Source organism: Zonotrichia leucophrys, chromosome 11, assembly GCF_028769735.1.
Source record: "Zonotrichia leucophrys gambelii isolate GWCS_2022_RI chromosome 11, RI_Zleu_2.0, whole genome shotgun sequence".
NCBI classification, from domain to species: Eukaryota; Metazoa; Chordata; class Aves; order Passeriformes; family Passerellidae; genus Zonotrichia; species Zonotrichia leucophrys.
In genome coordinates this window covers 16,563,733-16,580,131 of record NC_088181.1, presented here as the reverse complement: position 1 = coordinate 16,580,131, position 16,399 = coordinate 16,563,733, and the positions used below count along the sequence as shown (strand labels likewise).

At 35.0% G+C, this 16,399-nt stretch overlaps 1 protein-coding gene across 5 annotated transcripts in view; it reads left to right on the top strand.

Moving 5' to 3' along the window:
* Positions 1-16,399, top strand: part of CEP89 (centrosomal protein 89) — a 33,181-nt gene that overhangs the window by 2,832 nt on the left and 13,950 nt on the right. The window contains exons 3-16 of one of the 5 annotated variants that reach the window (XM_064722856.1): positions 671-826; positions 2,894-3,095; positions 4,826-4,931; positions 6,869-6,894; positions 8,042-8,096; positions 8,792-9,010; positions 9,406-9,548; positions 9,937-9,987; positions 10,980-11,063; positions 11,930-12,031; positions 12,938-13,049; positions 13,668-13,848; positions 14,714-14,881; positions 15,563-15,704. In XM_064722856.1, coding sequence (XP_064578926.1) covers positions 671-826; positions 2,894-3,095; positions 4,826-4,931; positions 6,869-6,894; positions 8,042-8,096; positions 8,792-9,010; positions 9,406-9,548; positions 9,937-9,987; positions 10,980-11,063; positions 11,930-12,031; positions 12,938-13,049; positions 13,668-13,848; positions 14,714-14,881; positions 15,563-15,704 — 1,747 coding nt within the window. Of the gene's footprint in view, positions 1-670; positions 827-2,893; positions 3,096-4,825; positions 4,932-6,865; positions 6,895-8,041; positions 8,097-8,791; positions 9,011-9,405; positions 9,549-9,936; positions 9,988-10,979; positions 11,064-11,929; positions 12,032-12,933; positions 13,050-13,667; positions 13,849-14,713; positions 14,882-15,562; positions 15,705-16,399 lie in introns of all 5 variants that reach the window. The other 4 variants (XM_064722860.1, XM_064722859.1, XM_064722855.1 and 1 more) reach the window with 4 other exon arrangements.

The window sequence follows — 16,399 nt, the reverse complement described above, 5'->3', positions numbered from 1 at the left end:
ATTGATGTAAATTTTGGGAAACTTGGTATATTCCATGATTTTCATGCATGTGATTTGGGAAAACCAATAGATATTGTACCTTGCTCTTGGATAGCTGCATTGTTTTGTGCTTTGCTTTGGGAGGTTGTGATGGTGCTCACAGGGGTTCTTGGATGAGGATCTGACTCCATGTTTCAGAAGGCTGATTTATTATTTCATGATATATATTACATTAAAACTATACTAAAAGAATAGAAGAAAAGGTTTCATCAGAAGGCTGGCTAAGAATAGAATAGCAAAGAATGATAACAAAGGTTTGTGGTTTGGCTCTCTGTCTGAGCCAGCTGACTGTGATTGGCCATTAATTAGAAACATCTAACATGGGATAATCACAGATGCACCTGTTGCATTCCACAGCAGCAGATAACCATTGTTTACATTTTGTTCCTGAGGTCTCTCAGCTTCTCAGGAGGAAAAATCCTAAGGAAAGCATTTTTTATAAAAGATGTCTGTGACAGGAGGTTATAGTTTGTAACCAATCCCACAGCAGTCACTGATATTTATGCTTGTTAACTGTGAACGTTTTGCTTTGATTAAATAATGAAGACATTTTGCAAAGGAAAAGTTATAAAATGTGGAGGGCAGGGAAAGCACCGGTATTGCTTCATTGCTTTGTTGTGTTTCCTTGCAGGTCTGCTCTAGCAGCAGCAATCCTTGCAACAACACTAACAGGGCGCACTGTTGCTATTCCTCAGCCTCGGCAGAGATCCCTCTCTGAAGGTGATTCCACCTTCTTGGAGCAAGAATGTTTGGAGCCGTATGCAACAGTCACAGAGCTTGGAATAGGGTAGTGTATGCTTTCTGGTTTGATACCTGAAATTGTGGTGATAAATGATACCTTGGAATCTCTCAGTGGTCAATTTTACCAGAGTGACAGCAAACTGGTAAAATTTGTTACAGCTGTTGTTACAGCTACTTACTTTTTTCTTACCATACCATAAATTCAGTCTGAAGTCTCTAACAATATTGAAGATGGAGGGAGAGACCCAACTTCCTTGTTCAGCATCTGACTCCGTTTATTCACTCAATCAATCACTTTTTATAACTGTGTTAATTAAGTTTATGCATATTGCAAACCCGAGCTCACAATAGGTCAGAGATGACACACCAACCCCTCCTTATGTTTCCAATACCAAGATTTGGGTTCTCAAAACTTAATTTTGCTTTCCCAAAACAGCCAAAGATAGAATATCTACTTGTTATGAGAAAGCTGCCTGAGAACCCTGGTATGCAAGGTTCTCAAGGCCTTCATGTTTGTCACTTTTACTTGTAATTAAAAACAACCTGAGAACTTCTGCTGTTTACAGAAACAGGCTGTGAGAATTTTACTCCTCACAGCTGCCTTCTAAGCCATTTCTGAAAAAATCTCCAACATAACAATCCTTATTCTGTTTCTTGTAAAGTGGTGTCACACATACAATTCTCAAAGAGGCAGATTTTGATTGTACAACAGTCATAACTAAAGTCACATACTGTTTCTGTCAAATGATGATCAATTTTACAGAACGAACTCCTCGGTGATGAACTGAGGAATCACTTGATTTACATGCAAGATATTTCCTTTGTACTAAAATGATTATTTCAAACTGTCTTTTTGGTAGAATTAAGAGCTGTCTCTAATCTGCAATTTTAAGATAGAGAGGAAAAGGTAGTACCATTGTTAATTATCTGTTTTAGAGTATACACATAGACACTGTCTTGGAGATGGTTTATTATCCCATACCATTTGGGGTTTTTGATCTGTTTGGGTTAGTTTGTGCTCAGGGGCTGCTGACCCTGCTTCAGCCCCCACCCTGCCTGGCTCTGGGGCTGTTGAGAAGAATGGAGCTGAGCTGGGGTGTCTGGAGGGAGTTTGGGGCAGGGTGAGGGGCATGGGCTTGTTCCACTGGACACACTGACCAGGATCCTGCTGTTTCTGTGGGGTTTGCCTAATTCTTTTTGTGGTTTTATTTTCTTGCTGGTTTTTTTGGGTTTTTGGGGTTTTTTTGGGGTTTTTCTGGTTTTTTTTCTGGGTTTTTTTGGATTTGTTTTGGTTTTTGGTTGGTTGGGGTTTTTTGGGTTTTTGTTTTTTTGGGTTTTTGTTTTTTGGGTTTTTGTTTTTTGGGTTTTTGTTTTTTGGGTTTTTGTTTTTTGGGTTTTTGTTTTTTGGGGTTTCTTTGCTTTGGGGTTTCTTTGCTTTGGGGTTTTGTTTTTTGGGGTTTGTTTTGCTTTGGGGTTTGTTTTGCTTTGGGGTTTTTTTGCTTTGGGGTTTGTTTTTGCTTTGGGGTTTGTTTTTGCTTTGGGTTTTTTTTGCTTTGGGTTTGTTTTTTGGTTGGTTTCTTTTTGTTTGTTTCATATTGTTTTGGTTTTTTTGTTTGTTTGGTTTTTGTTTGGTTTTTTTTATTATTATTATTGTTATTTTTGCTTTGGCACTGAGCTTGCCAGCTTGGCCCTTTTTGCTGTTGTGCTCTGGGGAAGCCCAGGGCCAGTGTGTGCCCAGCAGGAGCTCTGCCCAGCCCCACGCCAGGCCCCAGCCAGTGCCAGTGAGCAGTCCCTGGGAGTTTCTCTGCCGTGTTTGGGAGCCAGGGCTGCTGCTCTGGGGTTTTCCCTGCACTGGAGCTGTTCTGCCCCTCCTTCCAGGAGCTAAAAAGTTCAGCTACAGCTGAGGAGTTTCTGCTGCCTCTTGCTTGCTGTCCTGTTTCTGCCTTCGTTCCTTGTTCAGCCAGCAAGGAATGAAGGCAAGCCTAGATGTCTCTGTGTCTCTTTGGACTCGTGTACATTGTAAGACTGATGGTTCTACTTTACTAGTGTTGGGTTGTTTTGAAGAGTAGGCAGTGCTGAAACAGGCATTAAATTATTAAATTGCTTTTTGCAGATCTAACTGGAACCTCGATGGTTGTGACAGATCTCCTCTACAGTCCCTGGAAATATCAGGCAATGATGGTGAAGATGAGGACATGGACACATATCTTTCAGATGCTGATAAAGAGGCAGAGTCCAGCTGCCAGAGTAATGAGAAAAGGGAAGGAAGCTTTAGCACCAATGCTATTTATTCTGTTCCCTGCAAAACTAAAAAGGTAAATTTTTTAAATGCATTAGTTCCTTTACCATGTTTTAATATATTAATGCATGCTCATATCTCAGATGCTTTTTATTCTCTTCTTACTCTTCACATGTATTCAATATTTATTTCACATGCTAATTTTTGTGATTCATTTACTCTTACATGAATTTTCTAGATTTGTTGATTGTCACAGAGTTTCTCTGGTTATTAGGAGCACACTGGTATTGCATATAATTATCATGCATAATTATATATAATAATGATGCATAGTCTTGTAAAATGTCCAATAATTTATATTGAGCATGGTACTTACACAGTAGATGATTTGTTAAAAGCAGTAGTAATTTTACTATTAGATGGTGAAAGCTTAGTTAAGGGTTCAGTATTGTGCTAATGAGCACAGGCCTATATAGAAATGGGAAGATTCAGAATCAAACAAAATAAATAACCTTTTCCTGAAGACCAGGGAATTTATGTATGATATAATTTTGGATTGTCTTAAACAGTAATGAATTTAATACTCCAAAGGCACATTTAAAATTAAATCAAAAATGAGACAAAAATTTAAGAAACAGGAAGAAGTATCTGAGTAGGAAAAAGGCAAATAAAGATCTCTTAAAAAATGCCTCTTCAAAAAAACCCAGCACCAGTAAAGTATGACCATCAGCTTTAGAATATACACCACAAATCCCAAAACGTGGAAGAATCCATAAAACACCCCAAGGTGCAGAGACAGTAGCTGGTAAGAGGAGGGAAGGGTGTCACTGTCACATTTTCTGAAAAGTCCCCTTGCCCAGGATTTCTTCTCCTGGGAAGCTGAGAAGCCTCAGAGAAAAATGAAAACAATAATTATCTGATTGCTTCTCCTGTGTTTTGCTGCTTTAGAATGTAGTTTAGATATTACTATTATTATTACTATTATTATTACTATTATTGTCATCATCATCATCAAACTGGTCATTGTTTGATTGTTTTAATGTGAATTGTTTTGACTTAATGACCAATCACAGTCAGCTGTGTCAGAGCTCTGGTGAGAGTCAGGAGTTTTTCATTGGTATCTTGTTAAGCCTTCTGTCTGTATCCTTTCTCTATTCTTTAGTATAACTTTAGTACAGTATTCTCTAATATAGTATCATAAAATAATAAATTAGCCTTCTAAAAATTCATCATTTCCTCCCTATGACAAGAAACACAGAAAATACCACAGAAGGAGAAGGGAAAAAAAAAAAGGGGGGCGGGGAGAGTGAGTAGAATATGTGGAATACTGCTGTGTGATCAGTGGGCAAACCAGCAAAGATAATGTTAATTGTGGTTCATTCGTGGTTCATTCATCCTTCACAGAGTGATACAGTAGATAATTGGTTGATAATTGAGATTACTTATGCCACAGCAGGCAAGGAAACAGAATAATTTCATGGACTCTTGTAACCAAAGAAGGTGACGGAGAGTACTTGAACTTATCACTTCATACTTGCTAACCTCCTGTTGATCCTTGTAAGGTTTAGATTTTATTTACATAGGGCCCTAAACAACAGCAACACAAAAAAAAACCCACAAAAAAAACCCCAAGAAAACAAGAGAAGAAACAAATTTTATAATTTACTATTTTAAAATATTAGTGAACAATTCTGAATGTGACTGGGAGTTAAAATTATACTAAATGTGTCATACAGGTATCAAGGTTCATGGGCTGTTTTAACAGTGACCTCATGATTTAGAGAGGTTTGTCTTATTTTTACATAGGAAGAGTTTCCACCATCTCCTATTCCTAATGCTGACAAGAAAGAGGTTTCTTCCCATGAAGCTGAATGTCAGGTGCTAGTGGATAAGTCAAGTGTACAAATAGAAGGTAAGTAAACTTACTTTAAGTCAAAATGCTATGCTTTTAATAACATTGGGAAAAAATTAATAAAATAAATGTGATACTATATTGTAATATTATATTCCTTTTCTATAATGGCAGTTAAAAATGCTACTAAGTACTTAGCAGTTTCTAATAGTTATAGAAAATTAAAAACCTGCATAAAGAGGAAAGATTGGTCTATACTCACTGAACTGTCAGCCACTGTTAAATGAAGAAATGGGGAGAAAGGTTTTGTGAACTCTTGTCTTGTAAAGTGCAGTCATTCTCTACTATGCTTTTGTTGAAACAGTCAGGTTTGTAATCTGGAACTTTTTGGAGTGCTAATGTGTTCAAAAATAAAATGGAAAAAAGTAAAAGCTGTAGAAACTAGCAGTGTTCAAAAGAAAAAAAAAACAAGCCAAAAGCTAGAGATAGAGAGATAGAGGAAAACCTTTTTAATCAGTTATTTTACTTGTCTGAAAAACAGTAGTAAAAATTTCTTGAGTTTTTTAATAATCAAATGGCATGATAGTAGTGTTGCTTATACCTTCTACAAAAGTCGTATCATTATTGGTGTCAGGATGTTTCTTCAGAATAGAGAAATAAACATGATAATTAGTCTCAGAATATCAACCTAAGCACTGAATTGTTAAGATTCACAAATATTTTTTTTTCACTAAGTAATTTCATTAGATTAGGGACCTTTGGATTGTTACTGGATCTGTCCTTAGGCAATTTTCTTATAACAATAGAATATTGTGGAAAAAAATTGTAACAATAAAGCAACACCAATATATGGGTGTAGCAGTTGTCTTGCATAATTATCTTGTCTGTTATTTTCAAATCAAGAGTAGGGAAAGAAGAATTAATTTTGGAGCTGAAAAATGCAGTTTTACAGAGGATGATTGTAGCAATGATGAATGAAAAACACAGACTCCTGGTAGCAGCTGCAAGGGAAGATTATTTATTGCAAAAAACCTTTTTATGCTGTTTTCAGAGGGTAAACTCTTACCTGTTTCCATTGCCATGAAACAGAATAAACATGCAGTGGTGCCTGCCTTTACCCCATCCCCTTTTTGGTCTCACACTGTCCCCATGTGCCCTGAGCAGTCAGAACCCCAAACACAAACTGAGCACACACTGCATGTATGGCTTGTTTTCTGTTTACACAACTTGGTTTTTAGGTTCTGTAACTTGGTTTTTGCTGCCCCCTTAGCTGAGGCTTTCCCAGAGTGCTTTCCCATGAGCTGAGGTGACAGAAATGAACAGAGGCCTCTCAGGCCCTTATTTTATAACATTTTTCTTATCTCCCACAGATGGTAGCACTCTCTAGCTAGTGGATAGGAAAGAGGAAGCAAAACTGAGTCAATTTGCAAAAAATTCTTTCTAAATTTTACTCATGTTGGATCCCAGTATTATTTCAGTGGACTGTATTTATTTCTCTATTTCATAGAGAACACTATTCAGAAAGAATGGTTGCTTTGATAAAACCATTTGGGAAGAGAAGTCATTAAACTGAAAATGTGGGATATATAAACTCTTTCTAATCCCTCTTGTACATAATAACTGCTGCAGGCCTTGAAAGCTGTCAGAATTACATTGTTTTGTTCAGAGATGCAGTAGGATTCGAGTCCAGTAAAATCAGTGACAATATTTCATTTGTTCTTCAGTTAAATTCTAAATTTATCACAGAAGCCAACAATCCAGCTTACTTGCACCTATCCACTGTGAGGTAAAGTGAGGTCTCGCATCAATGTCCTGCTACACCATGAAAGAGTTAATGGAAGATTAATGATCTAATCTGTGCTTTGGGAAGGACTTTCTTACATTTATGTGCATTTATTATATGTGTGCATACATATCCTTATGAACCCTTAGAGCTTATGGACTTAAAATAATTTTTGTTCTAATTGACTGAAAGATCTGTTTTTCTTTAACAGAAGACCAAAATCTGGGCTCGAATTTAAAGGTAAGACTTTTATAAAAGTTGATTTATGATGCATTTTGGAAAATAGGCTGTCATAAAAAGCTGCTAGGTTTGCAGTCACTTAAAAGAAAACTAATTTATTGCCACTTATTCTTTTTCTTTTGGAATATGAGAACGGCTAATCATTCATTTTGAAAAAATGCTACTATATAGGTAAATAAGCCATAGAAAAGTTGTTGCTTTTATTTTTTTTATAGTATATTGTCTGATATTCCTCATGTGAAAGAAACTTAGAATGAGAGCATGCTCTAGCAAGGCATAGCTCATATTGTTAATTTTCAAACTCTGAGCCTGACTTTATTGCATTTTTGTATAGTTTTCTATTTAAGCTGATCTGACTGCTTTCATAAGCTTGAAAAGGAATACCCAAAAATTTAGTTTCTCAGATCAACTTGCCAGAAGATTGTTTATGAAAATGGTCAGTTCTTCCATTGTTATCAGAACTTTTTTCTACAAGTTCTTAATCACATAACTATTTCTTTGGAATTGTTCATGAGTTTTGTCTCATTTAATCATTGGTGTCACTCAGTATCATCAATGTGTTAAATTACATGACAGCATATCCTTACAAAACTTACTGCTGTTTCATAAAAACATGGAGAAATCTCTACATCACCTTCACCTCAAGTAAATACATTAGCATAAATGACACTGTAATTCTTTCCCTTCTGAAAATATACAAATATTTTCAATCCTTTCTCCAGCAAAGCAAGAACAAAGTTCTTCAACTCTGAAAAACACTTGACATTTTAATTTATTTGCTGATAACCAGTTAATTGACTGCTCTAAAGTCTTACTCTCTACAAACTAACAAGTGGGAGGAATACCCTTCCTGTTTCAGCAAGAAGCTTTGTGTTTGTGACTTTTATATCAGCTGTAAAATAATTGCTTTGAGAACTGTACATTTCTGACTACTAAAGATAATAGTGAGTTTCAGGTGTCCACAAGTGACTGATGGCAGTGATAATTGATAAAATGATGTCTAGATGAGTAGATGATAAGTTGAGTATTATCAGCAGTGAATGCAACATTCAATTTAGTTGATATAAACTCCTTCAAAAATTTTATTTAACTTCTTCAGCAGTGATGCTATTAAATCAGATTATCTCAGTTTTTATTTCTTTGCTAGGAGGAAAAATCAGTAGCTGAAAATCTGGTACATGACAAACCTCCACCATCCCCAGGTACTTTGGATTTTTCAATGACTTTGTCAGACATTTTCACTTTATTAATATGCATGTGTATATGAAAATCAATTTTACTGATGCAACAACATATCCAAAGTTTTGCAGATAATCTAAAAGTTTACTTTTGTAGGAATTGGTCAGTTACTTCTCTTCAATGACACTGAAGCTGTTCAGTGGGAAGGCATGTAAATTTGCATTGTATAGGTGGTTAAAATTTGCAGGGATCAAGAATACTGACTAGTCCATGCAGGGCACAAAACTCATTAAAAGGATGAATATTTTTAGTGTCTGAGGGAAAAGATGGGAAATTGCAGCCACTCCACAGCTCTCTTTCCAAATCCATGGTTTTTTGTTTTCCCTAGTCTTATCTTGAGCCATGAGCTGATTTAAATCTTATAAAATGTTACTCATCTATAATGTTGATATTGGAAAAAATAGATTTTAATTTGCTGAAACTCCAGTTCCAGTCTGGATACTGATTTAGATCTTACAAAGTATCACTCATATACAATGTTAATATTAGGGGAAAATGGTGTGTAATTGGCTGAAACTCCTATTCCAGTCTGGATACTGATCTAGATCTTAAAGTATCACTCAATATAATGTTATTATTAGAAAGAATGGATTGTTATTGCTGAAATTCCTGTTCCAGTCTGGCTGGTATTTAAATACCTTGTTCTGTGGCATTACAGATGTGTCTGCTCGGGCAAGGCAAGTATGGGAAAATATAAGCAAAGAAAAGTTCAGAGAACTAAAACAAGAAAATTGGACTCTGAAAAAGGCATACCAAGCTGTGGTCCAGCAATTTGAGGGAACAAAACAGCTCATAAAAGAACAGGAATTAAAGCTGAAGATGCTAGAAGAAGAAAACAAAAGACTTAAAGAAGCTGCAGAGAACTCACATAGAGAAGGTGGGAGAAACATACAAGCTCTTCTGTATTTATCTTGTTTCAATTTTTCTAATTTCTTACAACCTTTTCCCCTAGCAGCAGGTTTCAAGTCATTGAATTAGGCAAGTATGCTTGCAGAAGTGGTTTCCAAACAGTATTTTCTACATTTGTAAAAATTTTGTTAAGGAATAAGTACATGATAATTAAAAAAAAAAAAAAAATCACTTGTTGTTTGAAATAAAATGGGTTTTTTGCTAGTAGTTTTCATGGGATTTTTCAATTTTTCTTTCTCTTTGAGAGAAGTTATTGGTTATTATTCTAGCTTATTTTTTTTGTTTTTCATTATAATTAACAAGTTATTGTGAACATTCCTTGAATTTTAATGGAACTTTCTTGTTGGATTTTTGTTTTAATAGGAGAGGCAACAGAATTAGTTTCTCTCAGACAACAAGCACAAGAGCTGGTAGATGAAAATGATGCTTTGAAAACAGTGGTCCATCGTTTAAATGTGGAATTAAGTCGTTATCAGACTAAATTCAGGTCATTGTCCCAAGAAGAGGTGAGAATCTTCATTATCAATTATCATTATTAATCAATTATTTTTCATTATCATTATCATTCTTCATTATCTTCATTATAATTACTACTGAAATGTTCCATTGTCTGTTGAATCTTTTGAGGTTTTTATTACTGTTTTCTTCAGATTTGCCATAAAGTCTACAAATTGCACAGGCTTTCTCTGAAATTTAAAATAAGCCTTTATCATTAAGAATTCATATTATTTAGTATCAGTAACATAGTGGATTTTCAGTTTTATTGGGTGTGTGTTACTTATGCAACATATGTAATAAGCTTGTTTGGGATGATAATTGAGACTGCAGTGGACAGTTGCTGGTGCTTCAAAAAGCAGGAAGTAATGTCAATATATTTTTAATTATCCATTCTAGAATGCAAAGCTGAAAAGCTTACCCATGGAAGGACCACAACCACCATGGCTGGTAAGTCAACTAATATTTTCATTTGATTGTTCATTCTCTCTAAGCAAAGAAGTAGAATTTCTTTACTGGAATCAAAGTATTCAGATATTACTCTGCTGAACTATCACATACTAAGAGAATATTATAAACATTTCTTTTGTGGCAGAAAAATATGTATGGCAGAACTTTGTAATGAATGTGTGCATGTTCCAGCTGAATGTACAGTAAATTACAAACTGCACATTGTCACCAACTTTGAACTATTGAAAAGTATTGTCATGCTGAGAATCATAAATGCCATCTTCACTTGGAATTGTGTAGCATTTAGTTTGCTTCAAGGTCTTTCAAGGTCTATTGCTTAATTGTTAATTTTAATTGGTAATCCTAATTGTTAGTCTTAACTGGTATTCTTTTGCTGTTACTTTTTTTGTGATCATACTAAAAGAAAACAGAATTTTTCTGATTGTAGGAATGTCATGAATCCAATAGTAGCCTGTGAATTTCTGACAAGGAGAAGGAAATAGTCTGTGAAAGGGAATGCATTTGTAATATGTAAAAGCAATTTCTCCTTGAAATACTAAACAGATCTGATATTTTCTTTCCTCACTGTTACTATACAGAGAACTATACAGAGTGGGAAAGTTCTCCTGCTCTTTTTAGCCAAAATAGCCAATAATCACATATTTAGTCTTAATGATGCAGATTTGAGAGTGTAAAAATTCCCTTCCCACTTAGTAATGAATCTGGGGTAATTTTTTTTTAGCATTATATTCACTATAGTGTTTTAATCTTGTTTTGAATTCATTTGCATCCATGTTCTGCTGTGTTACATATAGTGATAAGTTCAAGCTGCTTTTTAGAAGAAAGATGCAAGTAAAGCATGAGGTCTTTTCCTTTCCAAAGCTTGCTGCTAACACAGTACTGTGAGGTGTTTCTGCAGCATCATTCTGTATATAATGGTCTGTGTGCTTGTAATTAATCTACATGTATTTATTTTTTAATTTTCTTTTAAGTTGGATATGAAGTATTTGTCACCTCTTCTGTTGGCATATGAAGATAGAATAAGAGAAAAGGAAGATTTTATTCTTGAACATGAGGCAAGTTTAGAAAAAATATCCACTAAAGCAGAAAAAAATTACTGAATTTTTAGAAGGATTTACCAATGCTGTTGTCTGCTTAAAATTTAAAGCTACTTTGTTTTTCTTTTCCATGCATAGTATTGTGCTGTTTTATCCTACTTGGCTTGCTTATTTTTGTCAGCCTATTCACTTTTAGGAGCATGCACTACACTGACATATGTAAGATATGCTCTGAAAATAGAGCAAACATAAACTAGTCACTGGTGGAATGAATTTTTGTCATTCATGATGGGAACTCAGTGCTCTTGCAGCTGCTTGTGGGTTTTATGGTAGAAGAATACTTACTTCTAGGTATTAAAAGATTGGGTACTTGTGTTGCTTTTTAGAAGCATTTTTTGTCACTGAATCTTTGAAAAAATAGCTATTTGTTTCAGAGTACAACTTTTCTGAGTTTTAAAAAGAAATGTATTTCCTTCAAAAAATTCAGCCATAAAATAAGCAGAAAGCAGCAAGGGTTTTTTGTATTATTGTAAATTCACTGTGTTGTCTTACCATATCCAAATCCATGTCACTCCTACTGAAAATGGAGAGTGTCATCCAGTAATTTTCAGAATTCTTCTGAGGGTCTGCAACTTGCAAAAATGTGGCACCATATCAGTATTATTTTTAATCAACTATTACTAGATTAATGAACCAATTTAGAAATCAAATATGCACACCTGAATGCACTCACTCATTAGAGATGAGTGAGTAGTGAGATAATATTCTATTATGACAAGAACTAGAAGGCACCTAAGCATGTGTACTCATAAAATTTTTTCTTGATGTAAAAATTAAAGCAAAATAATTATAAAGAACTTTATATGAAATCCTTTGTCTTCCAGGAGGATATGAAGAATTTTAAAGCACGAGTTGAAGAGTTGGTGAAGGAGAATGAAGATTTGCATGGGCAATTAAATAACTTCATTAGTCCTACAGAATGGCAAGTTATATTCCTAGAAATTAATTTCAAACTCAGAAATTATTTTTGCATGCTTATTGCATGCAAACTTTTAAAATTACAGAGCTTAGGGTTTTTTTTTTCTTTAAACACTGTTTTTCTGAAGAAATAATAGCATCACAACTGTCATGTTGGAACAATGCTGATCTGCAATGCCTGGAATAATTTTAGAGTAAAGATTAAATATGAATGTGGAGTTTTGTAGGGGGAGCCCATGTAATTCTGTCCTAGGTATTGCAGGTTACATACCTTTACAGTGTGCCAATGGCATCAGTTTTCCACTAATACAAAATAGCACTGGAATGTGGCATTAGAAGAATTTGATGTTTTTGAGAAGTGAGACAATGCAAATGCAGTTAAGTGAGACAGTGCATAATGAAGTTAAGTAGTTGTTGGATGTTAGGATTTTTCTTTTTTTATTAATTTTTTTTCTCCCATTTGTTGCCTAAGAGATGGGAATGACTGATACTTAAAAGATGTGGCTGGGAGGAGGAGGAGGAGGAAGAGTACAGCTGACTGCAGTCTCTTAGCTGTGGGGCTTTCCCTTGGGAAGTGCAGAGATCCCTGGAGATTTTGGCTGGGATTCAGCTCCTCTCTCTCTTGGGATTGGGATGGGAGTGCACAGGGGTGGTTTTGATGCCAGACCTGCTGTCCAGAGGATTTGCTGCCACTGCAGAGTTTTCATCCTGCTCTGAGTGTACTGTGGGTTTGCTTCTGCTCACAAGAAGGTTGGAACAAGTTTTGTTTTTTGGATTTTTAAGGATTTTTAATCTGTTTTTTAAAGAGGTTCAAATATGATTTTTTTAAGTTTACACTGTTGACAATCAGTTGTGTTTGTTCTTTGGACATAACATCTGAGTTATATTTTATTTACATTTATCATTGCAGGCAGCTGCTGCAAACTCAGGCCAAGCTTGTCTTGGAAGAAAACGCAGTGTTGATGGAGCAACTCAAAATTCAACAGGCTAAAGCAAAAGATAGTCACAGACAGCATGTTCAAGAAGGTAAAAGTGCTTGAGTTGCTATTCATCTGAATTACACTAAAGGTGGTACTGCAGGTTTTGATTTTTGTAGGTTTTTATTTGTTTTCTATTGTCATTTTTTTGTTTTGGCAAGCTTGGCAGTGTTTTGGTTGGCTGGGGTTTTTTTGCAACTTATATATGTCTAAAAAGTGTCCTTGAATGTAGGTAACATTAGTAGAGATCAAGCTGTGGATGTCCACTGATACTTAAAAAAATGTCATTATCACCTATTGACACTATAAAAATACTCAATTTTGACTTTTTCTGAAAAAGTGACAACTGTTAAACAGCAACCTAGTCATTTGCATAATTGAAGAGCACTTCAAACTGAATCAGAATTTTTCAGAGTAAAATGACATTTCAGTGAGCTTATAGCCTTGAAAAGAAGTACTCTTGAAGTTTCTGCACTATTCCAAACCAAGTTGCTTGAGACAGCAAAAAGTCAAGTCCAAACTGTTAAAACACAAACTGACAAATGCTCTGTTACATAATGTTGTAAACAACTAGGAATGAATGTAGTAATGGTTTTGTTGAAGTTTCACTCAGTGCTTGAATTAGTTCTGCTATACACATTTGACTTTTTTCCCCTCCTTCCAAAAGCTTCAAAGTTGACCAAACAAATAGTAATCTTAGAAGATAAGAACAAGAGTCAAGAGGAAGAAATAGCAGAGTACCAGAAGCAGCTGGAAGCTTTGTGTTCTACATGTGAAGAGCTGAAAGCCAAAGTGGACAGCAGAATACCAGAAAAGGAGCACTTGGCTGTGGTGAATGATTTAAAAAGGTGTGAATTTACTTATGGTGCACATATGGAGAAACATTGGTGCAAGGCGTGCACATGACACACAGCACTTTGTAGGAAGGAAACTTATGCTGGTAATCCAGCAAGGTAACCACCAAAGCACAAAAAAAAGGGAAAGAAGTCTTTAAAAAACACTGTCTTAGTTTTTAGAGACATTTAAAATTACAAAATCCCAGTTCTAGAAATATTGGCAGATGTGTTTTTACCATAGAGTACCTACTGCTAATTGTACCATTTTGAATAGTGGAATAGGAGGCATTAAAAATACCATTTTTGTCAAATCTGTTTGCTTCTATCAGTACTATATATAAAATGTTCTCATCCTTGTGTTCCCATCTTTGGAACATGTCTAAAGAATCCTGAAATTTTGAGCCAAAAGTTGTAAGTTTTTTTAATTGTTACAATATGGAAATTACATGAAACATCGCAACTCTAAAGTGCTGCTGTGCAGCATAATGCTCTGCAGAGTAATGTTTCTGTGAAGACATTGCATAAATTTGATGTTCTCAAGCCTTTGGACAGTGCTGGTTACTGTTTCATGGTACAGTGCCATCCTGAGAAGTCCTCAGACCTTGTATTTTGGTGTTGATAGTAATTTATTTGAAAAAAAAAGAAACACAAAGGAATTACATCTGGGCAGCATATTTTTATTATTTAAATTAAGTGCAGTCAGAAGGGATTACTTGAATAATTTGATATGAGATTGTAATACCTCTCTGATGTCACCAGGAAACATTGAGCATTCTCAGTGTATCTTATTTCATAACTTCAACATGGGTATCTTCTTGTAGATACCCATGATGTAGATCTGTACATGATACCTGTTCTACACTGTTGGTTTTTGCAGCTGTTTACAGCAGGAGCAGGAGAAAAAGCTCTCTGAGGTGGAAGCTGTAATGGGAAAAATAACATCACTGCAAAGTGAAAACAAGAAACTGCTCTTAGAGAAAAATAACTTCATGGCTGACAGGAAGATCCTGGAAACTGAGATGCAGTTGACTCAAAAGACAAACAGGTCTTATAATGGTCTTATTTTCTTGTACAGAAATAATTTTATTTCTAAAAACAACAGAAATACCTGTAAAAATCGTCTGACTTCCCATAATGTGTATTTTCTACCTACTGCAAAAAAAACCATGTTATCTGAACATGTTTGTCCTGTCTAGAGGCCTGGTTGTCAAGTTTTGCTAATTTTTGTATGTTTTCATGCTCACTTTTCTGTGTCTATTTGCAAATTAGGAATATATCTTTAATTTAGTAGTTAGTAGTTAGCTGTAGCAATTAATCATTAGGTGAACTTACCTGAAAATAAGATGAGTAGACATATCCAATTTGCAGTTACAAAAGAATAAGACTTTTACTATTTGCAGATCTTCTTACGCACCTGGTTGCTTAGAGAGGATTTCACAACATTTTAAAAATACAGTATTATTATTCTATATCTTAAGAAATATGAGCTTGTAGCCATTGCACAAACTGTTCTTTTGAACCATTGTTACTGTTGTTATTCAGATGACATATTGTAAAGAAAAAGCAGAACATGATGCTATTGGCACTGTAAATATTCTGAGCCAGTGCATTTTTAACAGTATGTATGATTGTTTGAGACTTGTACATGTTGATTTGCATGTGTGATACAAGTTTTTTAAGGCCATTACTAAGTCCCAATCCAAAGATTTTCCCTTTTCTTTTACAGACGATTAAAGAAGAAAATTGGTCTTTTGCAAGTGCAGCTGGAGGAAGCAATGGAAAAAGAAGTTGCAGCCCATCACTATCTAGCAAACCTTATTGGGCTGGTGGAGAAGATAGCTAAGGAACGTGACCATCTTGTATTTTTGGTAATTACCTTTAAATAATTAATGTGACTTAACTCATATTTCACACAGTTATCATACTACTGGCACAAGTTATTATTAATCTGAATTATCAAAGAATAAAGCTGTAATTCCAGTTTAAGGATTTATTTCTATTTAAGTAGATTGTAGCAAATAGCATAGGAACAGTGAAAGATTTTTTTTCTAGAGGAGCAATTAAAAGCAACTACCCTTATTTCTGGAGGTAATATAATTAAGCCTTAATTCACATGAGCATTAGGGTCTGAAATGGCACTTGGCAAGTTTAAAAGATTTTTTTAACCTAGTTTTAGAAGTTGATGTTACATGTATTTCAAAATAGCACATGTATTTAAAAACAGCTACATGTATTTAAAAATAGCACACTATCATAAAATTTTAATATTTGTTTTGAGTCTTAAGGGTGGACTGTTACCCTTGTCTGTATGGACTGTCTGCTGTGGATGCATATTATTGCTCCTTGTTGGTTTGCAGCCATTTTGACAGGCTGATTGAGAGTTTTGGAACAACTTCTCTTTAGTGGAAGTGCCTGGCATGGAGGTTTCTGGGCTTTTTGTAAACCCATTTTGTTTCTTTTACAGGATACTGGGCACAATTTCAATTTTTCATATACATGCTTTTGTCTTCAGATCGAATCTGAAATAATTTCACAGAACTTTGTAAAAATAAAGCTTCTTTTA